The sequence below is a fragment of the Salmo trutta genome, chromosome 20 (genome assembly GCF_901001165.1).
Source record: "Salmo trutta chromosome 20, fSalTru1.1, whole genome shotgun sequence".
Lineage (NCBI taxonomy): Eukaryota > Metazoa > Chordata > Actinopteri > Salmoniformes > Salmonidae > Salmo > Salmo trutta.
This window is the reverse complement of record NC_042976.1, coordinates 46523531-46548915: the sequence shown is the minus strand read 5'-3', so window position 1 is coordinate 46548915 and position 25385 is coordinate 46523531. Positions and strand designations below refer to the sequence as shown.

Below are 25385 nucleotides of genomic sequence, written 5' to 3'. Positions count from 1 at the left end.
GTTTGGTTCTTCCTATCCCAAGGCTTCCTCATTCTAGAGTGGCCAGTCACCTGGAAAATTGCCATTGGGCCAGCATGGATTGGTGCTGTAAAACCGTAACAGAATTAAACTGTAAAACATTAAAACGTTATAGCTTCCATAATGGTAGTTGTCAATGACTGTTGATTGATGTTGTATTTTTGTGTTGTGGGTCTTTGGTTGAATACAGTGTCTAGTATTTGTCTTATGCCATAACAATATAACACATAATGCCCAAAACACACACACATACACCTCAAAACATTTGTAGTAAGATCTTGTTGTCAAGGCACACAAAAGGTACACAAATGGTGCACATCTACACACACATGCACATGCAGGCACGTGCACAAACACATGCACGCACACACACACACAGATCCCCCCCCCCCACACTGTACACCACCACTATTCACCATTATCATCCTTTAATAGCGAGTACTTGGCGAAACACACTCATATTCTGGCTCAGGGTCTGTTTTTTCTTCGGCTATCCTGCTGGGCGCTCCTGCTGCCTCACACTGCATATGAAAGAACAGTCTGGACAGCCTGGTCCCCTGACACACACACAGGCATGCACAGGGTTGGGGAGAAACGGATTACATGTAAGTAACTGATCTGCTAAAATATTGTAATCCGATTACAGACACTTTTTAAAAACTAAATGATTACTTCTAGGATTACTTTTCAATTCATAAATAAAAAAATATTTCTGTTTCTCAATGACATTCAAATCAGCATAAAAAAGGTGCAAGTTTAAGTTTGTTCCACCAGCGTGAATCTGACCCACTGTTTTATATATACACTAGATGACTGATAGGGAGGTGCTGTGTTGAAGCCACAATGCCTCCATCCTAGCAAACCCCCATCAGTGTAAAAAATATTTTGGAAGCTGTAGAAATGCATTTATTGATGTCTACATTTGTTTTTGCCAAGCGCAACATTCAGCGTGTAACTTAGCTAGAAAGTTGTGTTGGCATCGAGTAATTGTCTCTGGCCCCCTCCCAGTTAGAGGGAGTGGTGAGCTCTACAGCAGACTCACACAACTCAATCGCTGATTGAAAACTGTTTTCTGTCCCTCAAAAAGAGAGAATTTGTAGATAACTGGCCTGCTGATGAGTGACAGATTCCATCGAAGCTGGAGGGGTGTTCTCATCTTATCTATCAACATATACATGGGTTTAACTCCTCTAGCTCAACAATGATATAGGGTGCAGGCCAGGCAGCAGGCAGTTAGCCAGTCTGCCAGTTTAGTGGAGTCTGCCACTAGCACAGTCAATGTAGTCAGCTCAGCTTTCCCCATTGAGACCGTGTCTAAGCCTCGATCTAGGTCGGCAAAACTAAACATGGTGGTGTTCGCCTTAACAATCTCACTGGAATAAAGACCTCCTCCATTCCTGTCATTATTGAAAGAGATTGTGACAATATCTCGCATTTCAAAATAGGACTACTTAATGTTAGATCCCTCACTTCCAAGGCAGTCAGTCAATTAATTAATCACTAATCATAACCTTGATGAGATTGGCCTGACTGAAACATGGTTCAAGCCTGATTTATTTACTGTGTTAATTGAGGCCTCTCCTCCTGGTTACACTAGTGACCATATCCCACAAAGGCGGAAGTATAACATTTACGACAGAATTTTTTTTATGGACGGTTTTCGTCTTTTGAGCTTCTAGTCATGAAATCTATGCAGCCTACTCAATGACTTTTTATAACTACTGTTCAAAGGCCTCCTGGGCCGTATACAATGTTCCTCACTTCTTCACAGACCTTGTAGTCATTTTGGTGACTTCAATATTCACATGGAAAGTCCTTGTAGTCATTTTGGTGACTTAAATATTCACATGGAAAGTCCACAGTCCAAATCCAAAAGGCTTTTGGAGCCATCATAAATTCAGTGGGTTTTGTCCAACATGTCTCTGGATCTACGCATTGCCACTGTCATACCCTGGATCTACTGTAGTTTTGTCCTGTGGAATAAATATTGTGTATTTAAATATTTTTCTCATAATCCTGGACTATCGGATCACAAATAACAAATAATCCAACCAAGAATTATCAAAAGCTGGGACAACCCAATTCTTGACAACCTAAAGATTCCTAGATGCCCTCTTAGACTCCCTCCACCTACCCAAGGACGTCCACGTACAAAAATCAGTAAACCACCTAACCAAAGATCCAAATTAAACCTTCATAATACCCTAGATGCAGTCGCACCTCTAAAAACAAAAACATATGTCAAAAGAGATTAGCTCCCTGGTATACAGAAAATAACCGAGCGCTGAGGCAAGCTTCCAGAAAATACAAAAAAAAAATCAAAAAAAGTTTTCTGACTAGCTGTAACATTGCTTCCAACTCACACTCTCAAACACACAGCTCCCTTTCCAACCCACTTTCCAACTCACACTCTCAAACACATAGATCTCCTGAACGCAGCTCACTCTCCAGATCCCAATCAATGAATTCTGATCCCCTGTTCATACACCTGTATGTCATTATCACACACTATTTAGTTCAGTTCCTTGCACCCCATCATTGTGAGGTATTGTTTGTTTTGTGACACACTTCTTTTCAGAGCGCTGGTTTTCCCGTAATTTAATCCTCCTGTGTATAATAGTTTCCCTGCCTGTACCTTAGCCTATCGGATTTCCTGTTATCAACCTATTGCCTAATCTCCCGGATTACGCTACTCGCCTTTTCCCTGCCTGTACTGTTGCTTTGTTGTGTATGACCTGCCTACCCCTGGACCCAGCTACCTGCCTCCTCCTGTGGTCCTTTACAATATACACCTGCTGCGCCCTGCGCTTGAAACCAGCTCTCTGTCTCCCATAGTGTTCATTACACTAGCTTGATAAGACAGTACCGTGCAATATCAACGAGCCCTCACTGCTGCTCGATCAGTCTACTTTTTCAACTTAATAAAACTTAATAAAAACAATAAAACATTTATTTTTGATACTGTCGCAAAGCTAACTAAAAAGCTGCATCCCCCAAGATAGGATGGCCTTCACTTGATGATGAATTCATTAATTTCTTCGACGAAAATATCATGATTATTAGAAAGGAAGTTACGTACTTCTCTTAGAATCTGCATATTAATCCAAAACTGAATTGTCCTGAGTCTGCACAGAAGTGCCAGGATCTAGGATCAGTGGAGACACTGAAGTTTTTTAATCCTGTATCTCTCGACACATATATGGAAATAGTCATGGCCTCTAAACCTTCCAGCTGCCTACTGGACCCTATTCCAACTAAACTACTGAAAGAGCTACTTCCTGTGCTTGGCCCTCCTATGTTGACGATAATAAACGGCTCCCTATCCTCCATATGTGTACCAAACTTGCTAAATTTGACAGTAATAAAGCCTCTACTGAAAAAGCCAAACATTGACCCAAAATGTATTAAAAAGCTGTTGCGCAGCAACTTACTGCCTTCCTGAAGACAAATCATGTATATGAAATGCTCCAGTCTGGTTTTAGACCCCATCATATTACTGAAACTGTGCTCACAAAGGTGATAAATTACTTTTTAATGGCTTCAGACCAAGGCTCTGCACCTGTGCTCGTAATCTTAGACCTTAGTGCCGCTTTGACACCATCAATCACTTTATTCTTTTGGAGAGATTGGAAACCCTAATTGGTCTACACGGACAAGTTCTTGCCTGGTTTTGATCTTATCTGTCAGAAATATATCAGTTTGTCTCTGTGGATGGTTTGTCGTCTGACAAATCAATTGTACGTTTTGTTGTTCCTCAAGGTTCCGTTTTAATTAAGACCACTATTGTTTTCACTATATATTATACCTCTTGGTGATGCCATTCGGGAACACAAAGTAAATTTCCACTCCTATGCGGACAACACACAGATGTATATTTTGATGAGATATGGTGAAGCCCCAAAATTGCCTACCCTGGAAGCCTGTGTTCAGACATAAGGAAGTGGATGGCGACAAATGTTTTGCTTTTAAACTCGGACAAAACAGATATGCTAGTTCTAGGTCCCAAGAAACAAAGATATCTGCTTTTTGATCTGACAATTAATATTGATGGTTGTATAGTCGTCTCAAATAAAACTGTGAAGGATCTTGTCGTTACTCTGGACCCTGATCTCTCTTTTGACGATCATATCAATAATATTTAAAGGGCCGATTTCTTTCCATCTTCGTAACATAGCAAAAATCATTTTTGTCCAAAAATGATGCAGAAAAGCTCATCCATGCTTCTAGATTAGACTACTGCAATACTCTACTCTCTAGCTCTAGCTACCTGGATACAGCACTAAATAACCTTCAGTTTGTGCTAAATACAGCTGCTAGAATCTTGGCTAGAACCAAAAAATGTGCTCAAACTACTCCATTGCTAGCCTGGCTTCCTGTTAAGGCCAGGCTGATTTCAAGGTTTTACTGCTAACCTACAAAGCATTACATGGACTTGCTTCTACCTATCTCTCTGGTTTGGTCCTGCCATACATACTCACGCTATGGTCACCAGACGCAGGCCTCCTTATTGTCCCTTGAATTTCTAAGCAAACAGCCGGAGGCAGGGCTTTCTCATATAGAGCTACATTTTCATGGAATGGTCTGCCTATAGATGTGGGAGACGTAGACTCGGTTTTGACCTTTAAGTCTTTACTGAAGACTCATCTCTTCAGTAGGTCATATGATTGAGTGTAGTCTGGCCCAGGGGTGAGAAGGTTAACGGCAAGGCACTGGAGTGACGAACCACCCTTGCTGTCTCTACCTGGCCGGCTCCCCTCTCTCCACTGGGTTTCTCTACCTCTGATCCTGTTAAGGGGGCTGAGTCTGGCTTACTAGTGCTCTTCGATGCCATCCCTAAGAGGGGTGCGTCACATCGTGCCAGGCTTTTTTTGCTATACTCGACTTGAGTGGGTTGAGTCACTGATGTGATCTTCCTGTCCGGTCTTGCGCCCCCTTGGGCATGTGCAGTGGAGGAGATATGCGTGGGCTATAATCAGCCTTGTCTCAGGTTAGTAAGTTGGTGGTCTGTTGATATTCATCTATTAATGTGGAGAATGTGCTTTGGCAAAGTGGGTTGGCGCTGTTCGAGGGTAATGTCGGAGAGGGCCACAGTGTCCCATGACCCCCCGTCTCAGCCTCCAGTATCTATGCTGCAATAGTCTATGCGCTGGGGGGCAAGGGTCAGTCTGTCCTATCTGGTGAAATTCTCTGTCTGTCTTATCTGGTGTCCTATCTGAACTTAATTATTCTCTCTCTCTTATTCTCCCACTCTCTCTCTGACTCTCTCGCTGTCTCTCTCTCAGTTCTAGGACCATGCCTCAGGACTATCTGACCTGACGACTCCTGGCTGTCCCCGTCCCCAGTCCACCTGGTCATGCTGCTGATCCAGTTTCAACTGTTCTGCCTTCGGCTATGGAACCTTGACCTATTCATCGTACGTGCTACATTGTCCCGGACCTGCTGTTTTCGACCCTCTCTCTCTAACCCTCCCTCCCTCTCTTTCTCTGTCTTTGCCACACTTGCTGTCTCGACCTCTGAATGCTCGGCTATGAAACCAACTGGTATTTACTCCTGATGTGCTGACCTGTTGCATCCTCTACAACCACTGTGATTATTATTTGACCCTGCTTGTCATCTTTGTTTGAACATCTTGCACAACGATCTGGCCTTAATAGCCATGTACTCTTATAATCTCCACCTGGCACAGTCAGCAGACTAGCCACCCCTCAGAGCCTGGTTCCTCTCTAGGCAGGTTTTCCTAGCCACAGTGCTTTACATCTGCATTGCTTGCTGTTTGGGGTTCTAGGCTGGGTTTATAAATAAATGTGATTTGATATTCTATTACAGACACCTTAATAATAATAATAATACATTGTGCTTATAGCGCTTTTCATTACAATCTCAAAGCGATTTAAGTAATACAAAAATAAAGCATACTTTGAAACCCTATTATGTGAGCTAAACATAAAAAAAGAAAAAAATCCTTAAAGTATATTTGTTTGAGATTACTAATGTTACTGTCCCCACAAAAAAAATACATGTATTTCTGCCCTTGAAACATTTAATTGAAATACTGTAGAATTCCATTCATTCCCATGTAGAACTGTTCCTACTGGGGAGTACCAATATGGCCGACTGGTGGCTTCAAAGCCTCTCAATGGCCAATACATAGGATCAACAAACCAGGGTTTATATACATCATCGGTCTGACCACAAGACAGAGACTACTATGGTGACACACCGAATGCATTTGATGGATTGAGGGAAAAGAGCAGGAGTAAATCTAAGCTATGTCTTCCAATGGTGTGACTGCTGTCGGCATCCAAAGATTATCCAACTTGAATACTCGCTTGCCGGTAAGGATGACAGCAGTGCTGTAGCCTACGGGTGGTGCGCATTGACGTGAATTACACTGCTGCTCTCTCATTCAGGGCTCTATTGAATTCGCAACGCGGAAGGTCAGCTTTACAGCGTGAATGAAATTTAAAGGCAACTGTTCTACTTTAGCGGAGACTGCATTCACGGTAAACGCTGCATATGTCGGCTCAATCGGAAATTACCTTTATATTTCCATTGTGGAATCAGTAACGCTGAAGCATTACAGATTGAATAGAGCCCTTAGTCATTTGCGCCTTACTGATTGTAGTTGTTGTGGATGGCTGTTCACAAATGTACACAGAGTGTACAAAACAATAAGAATACCTGCTCTTTCCATGACATAGACTGACCAGGTGAATCCAGGTGAAAGCTATGATCCCTTATTGATGTCACTTGTTAAATCCACTTCAATCATTGTAGATGAAGGGGAGCAGATAGGCTAAAGAATGATTTTTAAGCCTTGAGACAATTGAGACACGGATTGTGTATGTGTACAATTCAGAGGGTGAATGGGCCAGACAAAACATTTAAGTGCCTTTGAACGGGGTATGGTAACTCTGCTGGGTTTTTCATGCTCAACAGTTTCTTGTGTTGTATCAAGAATGGTCCACCACCCAAAGGACATATACAACCAACTTGACACAGCTGTGAGAAGCATTGGAGTCAACATTGGCCAGCATCCCTGTGAAACGCTTTCGACACCTTGTGGATTCCATGCCCAGACGAATGGAGGCTGTTATGAGGGCAAAAGGGGGGAAGGGGTGCAACTCAAAATTATAAAGGTGTTCCTAATGTTTGGTATGCTCAGTGTGTGTTTCCCACATTTTGTTATGTTACAGCCTGATTCTAAAATGGATTGAATTTTTTTCCCCCTCATCAATCTACACACCATAACCCATAATAACAAAGTAAAAACAGGTTTTTAGAAATGTCTGCAAATGTACAAAAAAATTAATAAAATGAAATATCACATTTACATAAGTATTCAGACCATTTACTCAGTACTTTGTTGAAGCACCTTTGTCAGTGATTACAGCCTTGAGTCTTCTTGGGTGTGACGCTACAAGCTTGGCACACCTGTATTTGAAGAGTTTCTCCCATTCTTCTCTGTAGATCCTCTCAAGCTCTGTCAGGTTGGATGGGGAGCGTCGCTGCACAGTTATTTTTAAGTCTGTCCAGAGTTGTTCAATTGCGTTCAAGTCTGGGCTCTGGCTGGGCCACTCAAGGACATTGAGACATGTCTCAAAGCCACTCCTGCGTTGTCTTGGCTGTGTGCTCAGGGTCCTGTCCTGTTGGAAGGTGAATCTTCATCCCAGTCACGAGGTTCTGAGCACTCTGGAGCAGGTTTTCTTTAAGGATCTCTCTGTACTTTGCTCCGTTCATCTTTCCCTCTATTCTGACTAGTCTCCTAGTCCCCGCCTCTGAAAAACATCCCCACAGTGTGATGCTGCTACCATCATGCTTCAACGTTGGGATGGTGCCAGGTTTCCTCCAAACGTGATGCTTGGCATTCAGGCCAAAGAGTTCAATCTTGCTTTCATCAGACCAGAGAATCTTGTTTCTCATGGTCAGAGTCATTTAGGTGCCTCTTGGTAAACTCCAAGCGGGCTGTCATGTGCCTTTTACTGAGGAGTAGCTTCCGTCTGGCCACTCTACCATAAAGGCCTGATTGGTTGAGTGCTGCAGCAATTGTTGTCCTTCTGGGAGGTTATCCCATCTCCACAGAGGAACTCTGGAGCTCTGTCAGAGTGACCATCGCGTTCTTGGTCACCTCCCTGACCAAGGCCCTTCTCCCCCGATTGCTCAGTTTGGCCGGGCGGCCAAGATCTAGGAAGAGTCTATTTTTTGATAACATTCCCCAGATCTGTGCCTCGACACAATTCTGTCTCGGAGCTCTATGGACAATTCCTTCGACCTCATGGCTTGGTTTTTGCTCTGACATGCACTGTCAACTGTGGGACCTTATATAGACAGGTGTGTGCCTTTCCAAATTATGTCCAATCCAATTGAATTTACCACAGGTGAACTCCAATCAGGTTGTAGAAAACATCTCAAGGATGATCAGCGGAAACAGGATGTACCTGAGCTCAATTTCGAGTCTCATAGCAAAAGTAATTATTTTTACATTTTATTTTATACAATTGCTAAAATGTCTAAAAACCTGTTTTCTCTTATTTAGTATGGGGTATTGTGTGTAGATTTATGAGGCATTTAAAAAAAATATATTTCAGAATATGTCTGTAATGTAACAAAATGTGAAATAAGTCAAGGGGTCTGAATTCTTTCCCGAATGCACTGCATATGTGGTCATTTCATGGTATCCAATTGGTAGTAGTTACATTCTTGTCTCATCGCTGCAACTCCCGTACGGACTCGGGAGAGGCGAAGGTCAAGAGCCATGCGTCCTCCGAAACACAACCCAACCAAGCCGCACTGCTTCTTGACACAATGCACATCCAACACGGAAGCCAGCCACACCAATGTGTCGGAGGAAACACCGTACACCTGGCGACCTGGTCAGCGTGCACTGCACCCGGCCTGCCACAGGAGTCGCTAGTGTGCGATAAGACAAGGATATCCCTGCCAGCCAAACCCTCCCTAACCCAGACAACGCTGGGCCAATTGTGCGCCGCCCCATGGGCCTCCTGGTTGCAGCCGGGTGCGACAGAGCCTGGGCTCGAACCCCGAATCTCTGGTGGCACAGCTAGCACTGCGATGCAGTGCCTTAGACCACTGCGTCACCCGGGAGGCCGTATATGTGTATTTTAACCCAATAATGGTTGAAGTGAAGAAGTTTAAGATGCCTATCAGTCATTGTTTTTGAGACTATTGGACAGACAGTGAAAAATGTACTCTTGCAACAGCTGCATAGTGCGGATCCCAGGCTATCGAATAAAAGTTTGAGGGATTTCCTCCCTTCTAAACTTCTCAGTGGTATTGTGATCCACATATTGTCAAAAATGACCTAGAGTGGGGCTTTTATTGCTCAATCTAATTCGTGCTGAACAGACTTAAAACTTGTGCACTTTTGATACACTTAAACAGCTGCAAATGATCAAGTTATCAAATTTTTTACAAAAAAACATAAACAAAATGCTGATAGCAAATGCAGCATATGGCATTAATAATAAAAGCTCAATCAGGCCTCCATGACAACAAAATCATAAACAACAGAGTAGGGCAGGCCAATAAGTCCTTTGCTGACTAAATTCACTCCATGGTAGTCAGCATATAAATCCTTTGTTTTTGGGTTATGTTCAGATAAAACAATTTGGCTATTCTATAATTACATATTTTCCATATCCTATTCTTGAAGATCAAGGGGTATTCAATGACTTGGATTGATGGAAATCTCACAGACTTTGTTTTTTTATGTATTATGTTCTTTTAATCATATAGTACAAGCAATGGGTTAGAAAAAGCCTACATCACCAACCCATAAAGTAATGCAACATCCATTTAGGGCTAGTTATGAAACTCTTAACATTGATTTGTCCTGCAATAGATGTCGTTCAATTAGTAATATACATTTTTGTCTTCTTCTAAAGCGTCTTAAAGGGAGAGTAATCTAAAAGTAAAGTAATCAGATTACGTTACTGAGTTTGGATAATCCAAAAATTACGTTACTGATTACAATTTTGGACAAGTAACTAGTAACTGTGAGGGATTACATTTAGAAAGTAACCTACCCAAACCTGCACACCATAGGGTGGTGGTGGGAGGAGCTATAGGAGGACAGGCTCATTGTAATGGTTGGAATGGAATTAATGGAACGGAGTCAAAAGTGGTTTCATGCCCGTAAATATGGACAATATGCCAAGCTACTAATTAGAAAACAATTAAAGCTGATTATTCAACCAATTCATTCCATGTCTCTTCTGTAATTGGAATCTCTGATTGAGCCTTTCGTTTCTATTGTGTGGCCAGACATCGCTCTGTGGTGGTTACACCACTATTGTTACGTACTGCAAACAAGTTATAAAACCTGTAAGCAAATGTGAGGTGTAGAGATGCACGCAAATAACGGTTGGTGTTTAGGCCCTAAAGTTTGTAAGTGCTTGAGTATCACAGTGTAATAAAAAGCATAATATGATATAAAACAGCAAACTCACTGTGTGTGTGTGTGTGTGTGTATGTGTGTGCATGTGTGTCTGCGTGCCTGCCTGCCTGTGTGGGGAAGATATGTCTTCATTATATCTAAGTCCATGGATCCAGTAAGGACACTTATAAGCCTGGGAGAATCTCCAGTCTTTTTCAAGTCTGTCAGTCACAAATGTACTGGCTGCCCTAGCTACCGCGTGTGAGCAAATTAATTAGCTAATAGAATATCCTCTGTCGTTAAACCACTCGAGCAACTTCATTCATTCCGAAGAGGATATTAGTGATATTGCGCTAATCTTTTAAGAGATTTTCTCACACAACTGTTTGTTTTGATAGACCATCACTTTTTGTTCTCTTTATGTTGCATCTTTTCTCCAGACTTACTCAAGCAATGATACTGGACTGCAACGTCCAGAGGCAAACAGAGTTTGTACATTTGCTTTGGCCATGTCGAAAATCCGTCTTGCCTAATACTTACTAAAACGGCATACTGTGCTGTGTAGTAATCGTGCTGCATATTATTTAGAATGTAATGCTTAGCAAAAAAACGAATACAGCTAGCAACAAATATCAACATGTTACTGATAATTTGAATGTAGTCCGCAATTTAATTGATTCCCGCCATTTGTTCGTTTTGGGAACCCGTCCCCTTCTCTGATTATCAGCTGTTTTGAAACATGTGGGTCTGGAAAGATGATTCTCTTATTTTATAGTGTGCAGCGAATTTTACTTGATGAATAGCCAAAATGAGTATGACATCCTGGCATTTAAAGCATACTACATTTTTCAAAATTCACGCTACAAAACGTTCTACCTACTATAAAGAACGAAAATACTGGTATTTGGATACGGCCTGTGTGATTTCTTCGGAAGAATCACTAGGCATTGGAAAATTTCAGAATCGGATCTGAAAAGACTGGTAGTGCCATGTCATAAAAGATAATGTCATACCACATTAAATAGTGTTTTTAATCCAGTTTACAACTGGCATAGTAGGCAGGATGTGACTACATAAAAGGTATAATGACAATACTGTCTCATTAAAATGCCACAAAGCTGTTTTGCCTCAAGCCAATTGAGCTTCCGTGGATTCGGTGGTGCAGCTATATAAAGAAGGGGTATCGGTAGTATCTGTGTCATAGGACCACCAATCATGGCTACTGGCAGGACACTGACACTAACTACCTCACACCTCCAAATGAACAGAGAGGAGTATGGCTCTGTATTAATCATGCTAATGCTGTAGAGGGAACCTGGGCCCTGGCTTCCATTGGTTTTACCCTGATTAAAACAGGAGGCCCATAACAATGCTTTATGGAAAACAATGACTGCGGGTTGCTGCAGTCCAGAGAAAAAAGAAGAATGCCTCCCTTGCTCCATCCATTCATCTCTCAATATGACTCATACTGGTCCTCAAGGCATTTTACAGCTGAGTGGCAATAAGGAACAGATTCTTATTTCCAGGTCATTTCACAGTCACAGCCTGAAGGTGGAAGGGATGGCAGGAGTGAGAGAAGGAAAGAAATAAAGAGTGGATAAAAGTTGTTTGTAAGTTTTCGGACATCTTGCTAGACGATTCTGATATGCCAACTGGGAAGCTAAAGGCATACAACACACCTTTTGTCTGTTTAAAGCTTTGACTTCCAGAAGTGCTCTGGTAGGTATGATAAATCTCAACAATAAAGCACTAGGACTAATTGAACATGCCAACAGAAAAATTAGCAAACACTGCTCAATGCTAAGCTATTAACATTGTGGACTGTTCCATGATGCAGCAAATTAGACTATGTTACCTGTTGCATGACTGGAGCTGGCCATCTGCCTCTCTTGACCATATGGATGTGTTTAGTCTCTGTTATTTATTCCTTCATATCTGACTAGACGAGATTGATATTCTCAAAAATCTACCCACAAAGGAAAAGGACTGAATCATCTCTAGGAAAAACACAGCAGGGATACAGGACCCTCCCTTAAAAGAGAATATTAACATATAAGTGTATGCGTCGCCTTTAACAAGTAATACTTTTTTTCTCAAAAAGTTAGGGGTCAAAATGATTGACACCCCATATTTCAATACCTTTTAATTCCTTACCTTGCTTGGATAACGGCCCTGAGCGTTTTTCTCAAATGAGTTGGAGAACACATTGGGAGGGATTTTAGACCATTCCTCCATACAGAATCCTTCCAGATCCTTGACATCCTTTGTCTGTGCTTATGGACTGACCTCTTCAATTCAAACCACAGGTTTTTAGTGGGTGTCAAGTCTGGATACTGAGAGGGCCAATTATCAATTTATTTGTCGATTTTTTGATTTTTGCTTGGAGTTATTGTTTTGCTGGAATAACCAGTTGCGGCCAAGTTTCAGCTTCCTGGCAGAGGTAGGGTTGCAAAGGAAGGGTATATTACTGGAAATGTTATACGTTTATAAGTAAACTACGAGAATGATGGTAACTTTCAAGGAATATATGGAATTTTATTAGAGGACATCTAGTGGCCTTTTTGGATACTTCAGAATTTCACTGGTGTCTGTAATTATCTCTGGCCCTCTGTGTGACCTTATCACATGTACAATATATACAGTACGAGTCAAAAGTTTGGACACACCTACTCATTCAAGGGTTTTTCTTTATTTTTTACTATTTTCTACATTGTAGAATAATAGTGAAGACATCAAAAGTATGAAATAACACATATGGAATCATGTAGTAACCAAAAAAGTGTTAAACAAATGTTATATTTGAGATTCTTCAAAGTAGCCACCCTTTTCCTTGATGACAGCTTTGCACACTCTTGGTATTCTCTCAACCAGCTGGAATGCATTTCAATTGACAGGTGTGCCTTGTTAAAAGTTAATTTGTGGAATTTCTTTCCTTCTTAATGTGTTTGAGCCAATCAGTTGTGTTGTGAGAAGGTAGGTGTAGTATACAGAATATAGCCCTATTTGGTAAAAGACCAAATCCATATTATGGAAAGAACAGCTTAAATAAGCAAAGAGAAACGACAGTCCATCATTACTTTAAGAAATGAAAGTCAGTCAATCCGGAATTCATTTTTTAATTTAATTTATTTAGCCTTTATTTAACCAGGAAGGGCTTATTGAGATTTTAAATCTCTTTTTCAAGAGCGTCCTGGCCAAGACAGGCAGCACCAAGTCATTACACAATTACAATTATTGTTATTTATCATCTTGCTCTTTTGCACCCCAGTATCTCTACTTGCACATCATAATCTGCACATCTATCACTCCAGTGTAAATGCTAAATTGTAATTATTTCGCCTCTATGGCCTATTTATTGCCTTACCTCACTACTCTTCTACATTTGCACACACTGTACATAGGTTTTTTTCTATTGTGCTATTGGCTGTACGTTTGTTTATGTGCAACTCTGTGTTGTTGTTTTTGTCGCACTGCTTTGGCCAGGTCGCAGTTGTAAATGAGAACTTGTTCTCAACTGGCCTACCCGGTTAAATAAAGGTTAAATAAAATAAATAAACAGACAACATGAAAAACTACGAAATACGTAAACAGCAAATTAAAAACATTGTCAGGTCAAGGAATCAGCCTCAAAATCCTTCATCAATGATTTAAAAACAGCAATCGGGACAAGTTCATCCAGTTTAAAACTATTTTGTAAGGCGTTCCAAGTCGATGCCGCAAAGTACATAAAAGCCCTTTTACCAAATTCAGTTCGGACATTTGAAACAGTTAGCAGGATAAAGTCCTGCGAACAAAGACAATACCCACCACAAAAGAAAAACAGGCCTTATTTTTCAAAAACAGACCTTACTCTTCAAGTGCAGTTGCAAAAACCATCAAGCTCAATGGTGAAACTAGCTCTCATGAGGACCACCACAGGAAAGGCAGACCCAGAGTTACTTCTGCTGCAGAGGATAAGTTCATTAGACTTACCAGCTTCAGAAATCGCAGCCCAAATAAATGCTTCACAGAGTTCAAGTAACAGACACATCTCAACATCAACTGTTCAGAGGAGACGGCGTGAATCAGGCCTTCATGGTCAAATTGCTGCAAAGAAACCACTACTAAAGGGTGTGCAAAGCTGTCATCAAGGCAAAGGGTGCTTTAAAGAATCTCAAATATGAATTATGTTTTGATTTTTTTAACACTTTTTTTATGTAGAAAATAGTAAAAATAAAGAAAAACCCTTGAATGAGTAGGTGTGTCCAAACTTTTTACTGGTACTGTAAATCAAAACACAATAATGTTGAAGTAAAGACCCCTGCCAACTAATATCTACACATTTAGTTTTGGAAAATGTATTTGCCTAAGAAACATTGCCTTGTGCCATGTTATTCCATTACCAAAAAACCACATATCTTTGAAAATATCTGAAAGTGACTAGGCAACAGGATAGATAATAATTGTACTGTACACATTTAGTTTTGGAAAATGTATTTGCCTAAGAAACATTGCCTTGTGCCATGTTATTCCATTACCAAAAACCCACATATCTTTGAAAATATCTGAAAGTGACTAGGCAACAGGATAGATAATAATTGTAATGTACTGTAATAATTGTACTGTACATATCTACTTCCCTGTACTATACTCTACTCTAAGATTTGGTCTTGTGGTCTTGTTTGGGGGCTGAAATCATGAAAATAATTGCCAGTGTGTTGAACAATACCCAAATATGCAAAAAAAGGATATTGCATATTTCTACCTTAGTGTACCTATTCAGGATACATCACCATGAAGAGAATGACATTCATATCCATAATTATGCATTTCTGTATAGTACAGATTAGGGACCCATGATGTAATTCCGTTACCTTAATTCTGTTACCGGATGTAAATCCACTTTGCCTACTGTAGTTCAATAACCAAAATAAACGTTTTCTAACTTAAGGTGTCATGTCATCGCTGACACCTCATTCTTTCTGCAGACATCTTTGAATCCTAATTCGGAGCAGATATTTAACAGAGTTTTTGGAAAACGTGGTTACATAAAAAACAGAGGGAGATTTGAACGTAATTCTGTTACCAAATTTGCATCTGCACAGTGTGGTGGATGAATCAGAATTAGTTAGGTAACATAGATGATTAAGATGTTTTATTAGTATAATATGCTTATGTGAGATACTTGTCATTAGAAAGTGTCCTTTGGACTCTGGTGTCTTTCAGTTGCACGTTTCCCTTAGCTGGGGTTCAGTCACTTGGGGCCCAGAGAGGGGAGAGGTCAGACTTGTTTTTTATATGTGAATGTGTCTTTACCTATTCTTAAACCATGTGAAGGGATGGCGTGATTAATGGGGAACCAATGGCTTGTCTCCACAATGTCTGTGAGCAAGTCACACCCTCCTTTTCTTTATTGTGGGGAGGTTTATGGTAGTGTCTGGGACCATTGTATGTCCTCTCTTAGATCTCGCACTAATCCTGTGATAGTATATGGCCTAGAGGGTCACTCCCCCCAGTGAGCTTGTCCAGGAGTGGGGTCAAGAGGGGGTTTGCTTGAGATGGGAGTATCTAGAGTTGACAATTGATATATGCCATTGGATGAAATTGTGTTTTTGTTCAATGAAGTACCAGGGACGAGATTAGAACCTCGTCATTAGGGATCAAACTGAACAATAATTTATAGCAAATGCTATCTGGCTGTAGATACTCCTCTCCAAAGTAAACAGTCTTTCTTTGTTAACCATTCCTAAATGTCTGTGGTTTGTCATGTCAACGGGGGGTGGATATTTGCTATAAAATATCTCAGTAGCCATTGTGTTGGAACCTTCCTGGTTCATTCGAGAGAGTGCATCATTGAAGGTCAAGTGCTTTTGCAAAAGTATCTTAAGTATTAAAGATGTAGTTTAACTCGGACTGGTGTGTTTGTAACTCTCCTCATTTGGTAATGCAGAAATTAGCCACCACAACAGTTCTTCCAGTACATGTATTTTTGTGACATTTTCTGTGTAAATTGTTCGAGGTAGTCCTTGTACATAGGGTTGTATGGTTTGTTAAACTTTGAAATCATTGGGTTGTTGTTTAGCGTACATTTTAAATGGAAAAATCTGAGTCAAAGTGTAATTTTGCTACCGTGGAATTGCCCTTTACTATAAAAATAAGAATGTTGAAGCCACCAACTGAGAAGAGAAAGGAATCAAATCAACCACTCTGTATGTCTATGCCTCAAAGCACTTACAGCTTTCACCACTCCACATCTCTATCTGACCAGTGTGAGATAATACACAGAAAGAGAATGTTCACATCAGGGCACGTGACAAAGGCTAAAGGCGGCAAAACAAAATTTATATTCGTTTCAGATATGCAAGCTGTCGTGACTGACCAAAAATATCTAAAGCAATTAACCTTGTGTCCTAGCTGTGATTTGTGGGCAACTTAACGAGGTGGCACACTGCTTTTAATTACTCTCCAAAATAACAGTCGGCTCGAGATTAAAAGTTATTTTGGAGGTAAAGTGGCACAGTGACAGGGGTGTGACTCGCCCTTTCAGAGATAATTGACAACGGTGATTACCACAGCTGGGTTTTTTTCAGTGAGCTAGTCGAATAACCACTTACAGATACATTTTGACTACTCTCACCATCTGAGCTCTTATATAGGCCTTGCCTATACAGTACACTGAGTGTACAAAACATTAAGAACACCTGCTCTTTCCATGACATAGACTGACCAGGTGAAAGCTATGATCCCTTATTGATGTCACTTGTTAAATCCACTTCAATCAGTGTAGATGAAGGGAGGGCAAGACAAAATATTTCAGCAACTCAATATTACGAAGGTGTTCTTAACGTTTTGTACGCTCAGTGTACACTGTAGGTTCACTACTATCATCCCAAAGGCATTTAACCATATTGGACCAGTAGTAAGCAAGTTTGCCTACGAGCTGGGAGAACTGCATTCGAAACCTGCATGCAGCATTGCGCTTTTACCATTCACTACAATATTGTCATGTCAGCTTGATTAACTTTAGTTGAAATCCTAGCAGAGAAATACACCATGATACACAAAGCTAAAACATATTTAAATATGTAGGTCTCCTGTAGAAGGATGTCGCTTTGAGTTATAAAAAAAAAATCTACGCAAGCACAAAGTTGACCCTAAATTCAATAACACTCAATAACACATAGGAAAATGGTGCAATGCATCTCTGAATATATTGCTGCTGCACTTCCTTGTCTCTCAATATTAAGCAGTTATGAATTTTATAGTAGCTGAGATAATTGTATGATGCTGAGGTGAGCGAGGAAGAGCCAGGTGAAGTAGATTGATTAAAATAAGCCGGAGGCAATGGCACTCATTTTTTTACCCATGGCCATCATTTGCACTGAGGGTCTGTGCAGTGGCTCTTGTAATATTCCAATTTCTTAATATTGCTTAGTTGCACTTAAGCTGTAAATCAGCAAAACTTGTTGGATTCAGTATCTTTCTAATTAGCTATGCATCATTTGATTGTTTTGTACTTTGATTAATGGGGAAGAAAGGTACAGATTAAGGCTATTGTAGGCCTATGTATCACCCATTTGAAATTAAACAAATTACTATATACTGTTATCAACTAATATACAGTACATAGGGCTGTATATATGCCTACATCTTAGTAAAGTAGGCCTAGAAAAAGACACCTAATGATAACATTCACACAAATACATAAGCCTACACATGCATAGACCATTTATATTTTTCAATTGAAGTTTATTATAGGGAGTTTATTATATCTATTATATCTTCTGGTTAAAAGCAGTTGTGATTGATTAATGTACTATGTTAGTTTATAGGAGCAGAGTAAAGCAAGTCCCTCAACCACTCAACACAAATCAGCACAAAAAAGCATTCTGAATGATCGATGTGTTTACAACGTAAGAGACAAGGATCAACATCTTTGCACAAGGCAAATTGACACGCAAAAAAGTCCAACAAATTCTACTAAAGAACACAAACTTGGAAGCTTTTTCCCGTGCATGAGCTTGACAGAGTATATGCAGTAAATTATTTAGCGTATTAGTGGAGAATACTAATGGAAAACTGTTTTGCTCCGGTGCTGTAAATCAAATATACTGAAAACACAACACACTTTAGGGGGAATACATGGTCATGACTTTGCAAATATGGCCTATGACTTTTTTTCTGTGTGTGTGTATTTTTAGTTTTCTTGCTATTTAAGAGTTAGGCTAACATTAACCCCATTAACCATTTGCAACATATAGCCAGGTAAAGAAACAATGAAACAGTGCTCTTCCATGCCTTCATTTCAAGGTATGGAACTATACAACTGAACTACAGTATCACTGTAAAAACTTGCTGAAAAGTGGCATAAAATCCTTTTCTAATTTGGTTCAGTGGGGTTTTGCATATTCTTGACTCAATTTCTTTGTCACACATAGTTGTGATTTGCCTGCTGTTCTCTCTCAAGCGGGGGACATTAGTCTGATTGAGTGTCTGTTGTAATCTGAATGAGAACAACTGTTCATCTCTGATCTCCACTTGAGACACGAGTGGTGCTTTTTGAACAATCTCAGAATTCATCAGTCCTAACAAACGTAAGGTTCCGTGTGGCTCAGTTGGTAGAGCATGGTGTTTGCAACGCCAGGGTTGTGGGTTCGATTCCCACGGGGGACCAGTACGGAAAAAATGTATGAAATGTATGCATTCACAACTGTAAGTCACTCTGGATAAGAGCGTCTGCTAAAATGTAAACACTGAGATTTTGTTCAAAGATTAGCTTTCTTGTGAAGTTGATCAGACAGCAATTCATGCAACATACTGTAGGCTACAATAATTGAGTGTATACTACTGTAATTTAATTTATACTAATAAAATACCATTCTCTTAAAAGTGAAGCAGTACAATTAGACTTGCTAGATTAATCCAAAGTAAACATGCCCAATCTAAGACGACTCCAAAATAAATATTTTACAAGGACTACACAGAACTCATTGCAAAGTGAGATGTGTCAAAGAAGCATGAATGTTTTACAGCCTTGTGATTATTATTTATTATTACTAATAATATATTATTTTATATATTTTACATCTTATGGAAACGTCACGTAGTGCATCCAAATTCCGATATATTTGCCTATTAACTTATGATTGGTTTATTGTACTTAGAATAAATTAAAGCTGGTGTCAATTTTATGTTGTCACCTTTGTCTGTGAAGTAACTTACTTATAAGCAATATTATCTCAACTAACACCGATAATATACTGAACAAAAATATAAACGCAACATGTAAAGTGTTGGTCCCATTTTTCATGAGCTGAAATAAAAGATCCCAGAAATTATCCATATGCAAAAAAAGCTTATTTCTCTCAAATGTTGTGCATACATTTGTTTACATCCCTGTTAGTGAAGTAAACAAGATAATCCATCCACCTGACAGGTGTGGCATATAAAGAAGCTGATTAAACAGCATGATCATTACACAGTTGCACCTTTTGCTGGGGACAGTAAAAAGCCACTCTAAAATGTGCAGTTTTGGGAAAGACTGTAAAAAGGGGGAGCAGATGGTACAAATCCTGACAGGATAAATCATGCCACAGATGTCTCAAGTTTTGAGGGAGCATGCAATTGGCATGCTGACTGCAGGAATGTCCACCAGAGCTGTCGCCAGAGAATTTAAAGGTAATTTCTTTACCATAAGCTGTCTCCAACGTCGTTTTATAGAATTTGGCAGTAGGTCCAACTGGCCTCAAAACTGCAGACCACGCGTAACCACCAATGCCTAGGACCTCCTGCGGGATCATCTGAGACCAGTCATCCTGACAGCTGATGAAACTGGGTTTGCACAATCGAAGAATTTCTTCACAAACGGTCAGAAACCGTCTCATGGAAGCTCATCTGCGTGCTCGTCGTCCTCACCAGGGTCTTGACCTGATTGCAGTTCGGCGTTGTAACCGACTTCAGTGAGCAAATGCTCACCTTTGATCGCTACTGGCATGCTGGAGAAGTGTGCTCTTCACGGATGAATCCCGGTTTCAACTGTACTGGGCAGATGGCAGACAGGGTGTATCGTGTTGTGTGGGCGAGCGGTTTGCTGATGTCAACATTGTGAACAGAGTGCCCTATGGTGGTGGTGGGGTTATGGTAAGGGCAGGCATAAGCAATGGACAACGAACACAATTACATTTTATCGATGGCAATGTGAATGCACAGAGACGTTTCAGCATGAAAATGCATGACCCCATGTTGCAAAGATCTGTACACAATTCCTGGAATCTGAAAATGTCCCAGTTCTTCCATGGCCTGCAAACTCACCAAACATGTCACCCATTAAGCATGTTTGGGATGCTCTGGATTGACATGTACGACAGCGTATTCCAGTTCCTGCCAATATCCAGCAACATCGCACAGCCATTGACGAGGAGTGGGACAACATTCCATAGGCCACAATCAACAGCTTGATCAACTCTACGCAAAGGAGATGTTATTCGCTGCATGAGGCAAATGCTGGTCACACCAGATATGGACTGGTTTTCTGATCAACGTCTCTACTTTTTTTTAAGGTATCTGTGACCAACAGATGCATATCTGTATTCACAGTCATGTGAAATCCATAGATTAGGGCCTAATGAATTTATATCAATTGACTGATTTCCTTATATGAACTGTAACTCAGTAAAATCTTTGAAATTGTTGTATGTTGCGTTTATATTTTTGTTCAGTGTAGTAAGATACCGGTAAGAAAACCCCAACCTGTTTCAAAGGTCGTTATCAATAAAAAAGTCACAATAGCGTTCAATTTGGCTGCTGGGGGGCAAGGAGACCCCCAACTCCATTAAAACCATTGACAACTATGTGCCGTTTTCGAGGGATGGTTAAATAAATCGTAGAACTATTTGGTTTTAATATCATTACCTCTTGAAGAGAATAGTCAGAAGTACACATTCCTGATTAAAAAATAAAAATGATAAAATGAATAATATAATAATAAAATATACTATTATATATTGTATAATGCATGTGATATGTGCACATATGAGTGAGCTTGGGGGAAGCTGCTAATAAAGGCAGATTTTTTGCTAAATTAGCTGTACAAGTTTAGGATAAGGTTTCAATAGAGGATGCAACTCTTAAAACCAATGTGTTACTGTACATCAATGTGTCTTGTATTAATACAGTAAAAGCACAAGCGTTTGATACGACAGCATCTTGTTACAGGTAAAGTGGCTAGAAATGGGAGTATTGCACCCTCTACTCAAATCAGCAGGCTGGTTGCATTAGTTATTCTCTCACATTAGCCTAGTTTGTGAAAAACACTGTTGTAGACTGGCTGAGGAATTCTTCCTTCCCCAACTTACTGGGAGGCTGATAAATTACTGAAGCTACTGGCTAAATTGCAGTCAAGCTAATGGAACATTATGTAGTCGAGCCCTTTCTAATGAAAAGGGGGAGCAGATGGTACAAATCCTGACAGGATAAATCATCCCACACAATAAAGACTAGATGAGACAATGAGGGTTTTATGAACACCCCCGTAGCAAATTTGGGCGGAAGCCCAGACTAGAATTTTACCCAAGACCAGCAACCATCAACCAGGGACTGTTTTACAGTCTTTCCCAAAATGGCACTTACTCCATGACACTGTTTATTTATTTTGACCATAGACTGGTACATAAGCTAACTACATTCTGAGTGGAATACAAACTCAAGCATGCTGTTGCAATACTAGCTGCTGAATACAACCGCACCACTCTGAAAACAAATGCACAGTGAGACCTGTCACTTGTTAAGAGGCAGCAGACCAGCTAGGCGCTGAAATCTATACCTTGCAATCAGTTGAAACACAGCTCTTCAGGCACCACTCAATGATCTGTTATACCTTCAAGTAGTGATCACTGGGCTAGTAGTGGAATGGAAGCCGAGATGGCACCACCAATTGTGGAGATTGCTGTCGCCTGAAAGGGCTGTGATGGAATTTAGGAATGGAGAAGCCTTAGGATAAACAGGTACAAGGTAACTAAAGAGAATACTAATTTCTAATGTGAATACATTGATGATTTAGCATGGCTGGTTTACAAGCTTACACAATATGGTTAGCTTGGATGCTACTGTAGGCATAGGCTACATTTGATTTCTTAGAATATTGGACATCCTGCAAACAGATTTAGTTGCATAATTTATAATAGATGACTGGACAAATATGTTGACACACCAAAACGCTAAATATACAAGGTATGTTTTCTGCATTTTAAATATTAATATTTCCACTCTGAATGGGTCGAATAGGTGGTTGAGAAGAGTAGAGAGCAATTATGAGGAGATATGAGGTTAACAATTCTCCGTCTACATTATCAAGTGCCAAATTGAAGTCAATCTGCCCATTTTCATTTAGATTACACAATAAGTACCCCCATAGAGAACTACTGAATCAGTAATTTCATACATTATGTTCACATTGGCTTCCGATTCTCTTTGCCATGCGGTAATATTTGCTGTTGGGATAAACTATAGCCTGGAAACCCTGTAACCAATTTAGAGCAAACACTTTACATTTAAGTACATGCTGATTTGACTGCACACAGCTGCACATATTAACCCTCTAGACATTTGTTAACCTCTACGGGATCGGTGTCCTTTCAAATGGTATCAAGAATATGCATATCCTTGCCCGATCCAACATCTCTGGAGAGACCTGAAAACACCTGTGCAGCGACGCTCCCCATCCAACCAGACAGAGCTTGAGAGGATCTGCAGAGAAAAATGGGAGAAACTCCCCAAATACAGGTGTGCCAAGCTTGTAGCTTCATACCCAAGAAGACTCGAGGCTGTAATTGCTGCTAAAGGTGCTGAGTAAAAGGTCTGAATAGTTATGTAAATGTAATATTTCAGTTAGTTATTTTTAATACATTTGCAAAAATGTCTAAAAACCTGTTTTTGCTTTGTCATTATGGGGTATTGTGTGTAGGGGGAAAAAATGAGGGGGAAAAAAACTATTTAATCCATTTTCGATTAAGGCTGTAACGTCACAAAATGTGGAAAAAGTTCAGGGGTCTCAATACTTTCCGAATGCACTGTATTTCTTTCCACATGTGAAATCAATATAACATCACCAAAACAAGGAATGTTCTTTGTGTGAGTTCCCTTGAGATTATCTGTGGACGGTAATGGCACAGACCACCCCAAACAGAAGACGTGTGTGAAATCAATCATTTGAATGGTCATAACATTTCAAAATGGTTTGTTTCAACATGCGTCTTGTGGAATCAATCAGAGGTTGGGGCCCAGAGTGGTGTTTCCACTGTTAGGTAAACAAAGGTGAAGTCGGACAGACATATCTCAACAACTCCAGTTGGAATGCAATGGTGTACACCCCCTTTGTAACACAAACATGCACACACACACACACATTGTGACCACCAGCTGGCTTAACAAAATGTATCAACATCCATTCCAAATTGCAATCGGTAACATTTTAGATATTTTGGGTAGAGTGTATACTGTAAGTGTTAACATACCTAGAAAAAGTATGGTTTGCTTCTTGGCTGCTTTGACCCGGGCACTCTCGTGTTTTGGCGTGCCCTCTGCTCCGTTGACCCCTCCTCCCATGGGCCTCATGGTTTTCTGAAGGACCAGGATCATGCCTCGACACATGACCCCAACACTGACCAGCACCACCATGTACACAATGAACGCCACAAAGATACTGGCCCTGTACACCCCCCACCACTCCCTCAGGTTGGTGCAGAATGTCAGGTTCTGGACCGGCCCAACGTCTGGCTCTATGACGTGGCCCTCCATTCCCGTGGTGAACAGCAGAGGGATAGCCACGAACACGGACGTGACCCAGGCGAGAGCAATGAGGCCCCCCGTTCGCTCTCCTGCCAGGGCCTTAAAGCGGAATGGGTGGCAAATGGCCATGTAGCGTTCAAAGCTGAGCGTCGCCACGTTCAAGATGGTGGCATAACTGCAGGCTTCGAACAGGAAATTGTAGATCTTGCAGGAAGCGTCACCCGAGGTGGAGGTGAAGGGGAACCACGTGGCGCTGTAGAGCTCCACGGGCATGCCTATGAGGAGGACCAGAAGGTCGGAGCACGCCAGGCTCACCAGGTGGTCCGTCACGTACTTCTGCATGTAGCCATTATGCTGCAGCACCTGCATCACCTGGATGGTGACTCCATTACCCACAATGCCTGTGAGTAGGATGAGGCTGTACAGGACGGTGAGGAAGATTTTAATGGCATAGTTGGGCTCCAGCTCTTTCCAGTCTTTCTCCTTAGAAATCTCGGCCTCCACCTCATTCATAGTAACGGATTTATCTGTTAGAGTTTCGATTTCCAAATATATACTTTTTTTTAAAGCTTTTCAGATCAGCAGGGCAGAGTCTTTGTAATGGATTCCAAGAGGAAATCCAATCCAAACAGCCAGGGAGAAATGTATTTTTCAGAGATAAAATAATAGATTTCAGACTCCTTCGTCTAAAACTGTGATTGATTCCAAAAGTAGATTATCCCACGTTTGTTGCGACACAACACATTTCTCACCACGGACCACTTGGTTGCCCAGATAAACTATATCACAGAAGAAGATTAGGATCCCATTAGCCATACCGGAAAGTTTCTTCCTCGTTTCAGGTTTTCCGAGAAACACCCCTGTGAATAAGCCCTCAAAGTGGCAGGACTTGAGTTTTGTAGGCAGCCATAGGTCGTCCGTACAGTTCTTCTTCAAGAAAGTGGATTTACATGGCTTGGACCATGCTTCAAGCTGCACTCTGACAGCAGGCACTGATCTCCTCCCTCCTACTAGTTAAACATTAAACTTCAGAGCAGGGGAGATAGATCACAGCCCTGTTCTGTTATCACTACTCAAGTTTAGTATGGCTCTACTTCAAGGTAAAGGGTGATTGTGTGTGGGCGGGACAAGGATTACTACGCATCTCTTTAGTCATACAGAGGTGTTACTTACCCTACGATTTTCACCTCCCATTTGGGTGAATACG

At 40.8% G+C, this 25385-nt stretch overlaps 1 protein-coding gene across 1 annotated transcript in view; it reads right to left on the bottom strand.

Moving 5' to 3' along the window:
• Positions 1 to 25149, bottom strand: part of LOC115156181 (G-protein coupled receptor 39-like) — a 29113-nt gene extending 3964 nt beyond the window's left edge. The window contains exon 1 of the mRNA XM_029703537.1: positions 23905 to 25149. Coding sequence (XP_029559397.1) covers positions 23905 to 24691 — 787 coding nt within the window. The 5' untranslated portion in view covers positions 24692 to 25149. The remainder of the gene's footprint in view (positions 1 to 23904) is intronic.
• Between the last annotated feature and the right edge of the window lie 236 nt (positions 25150 to 25385).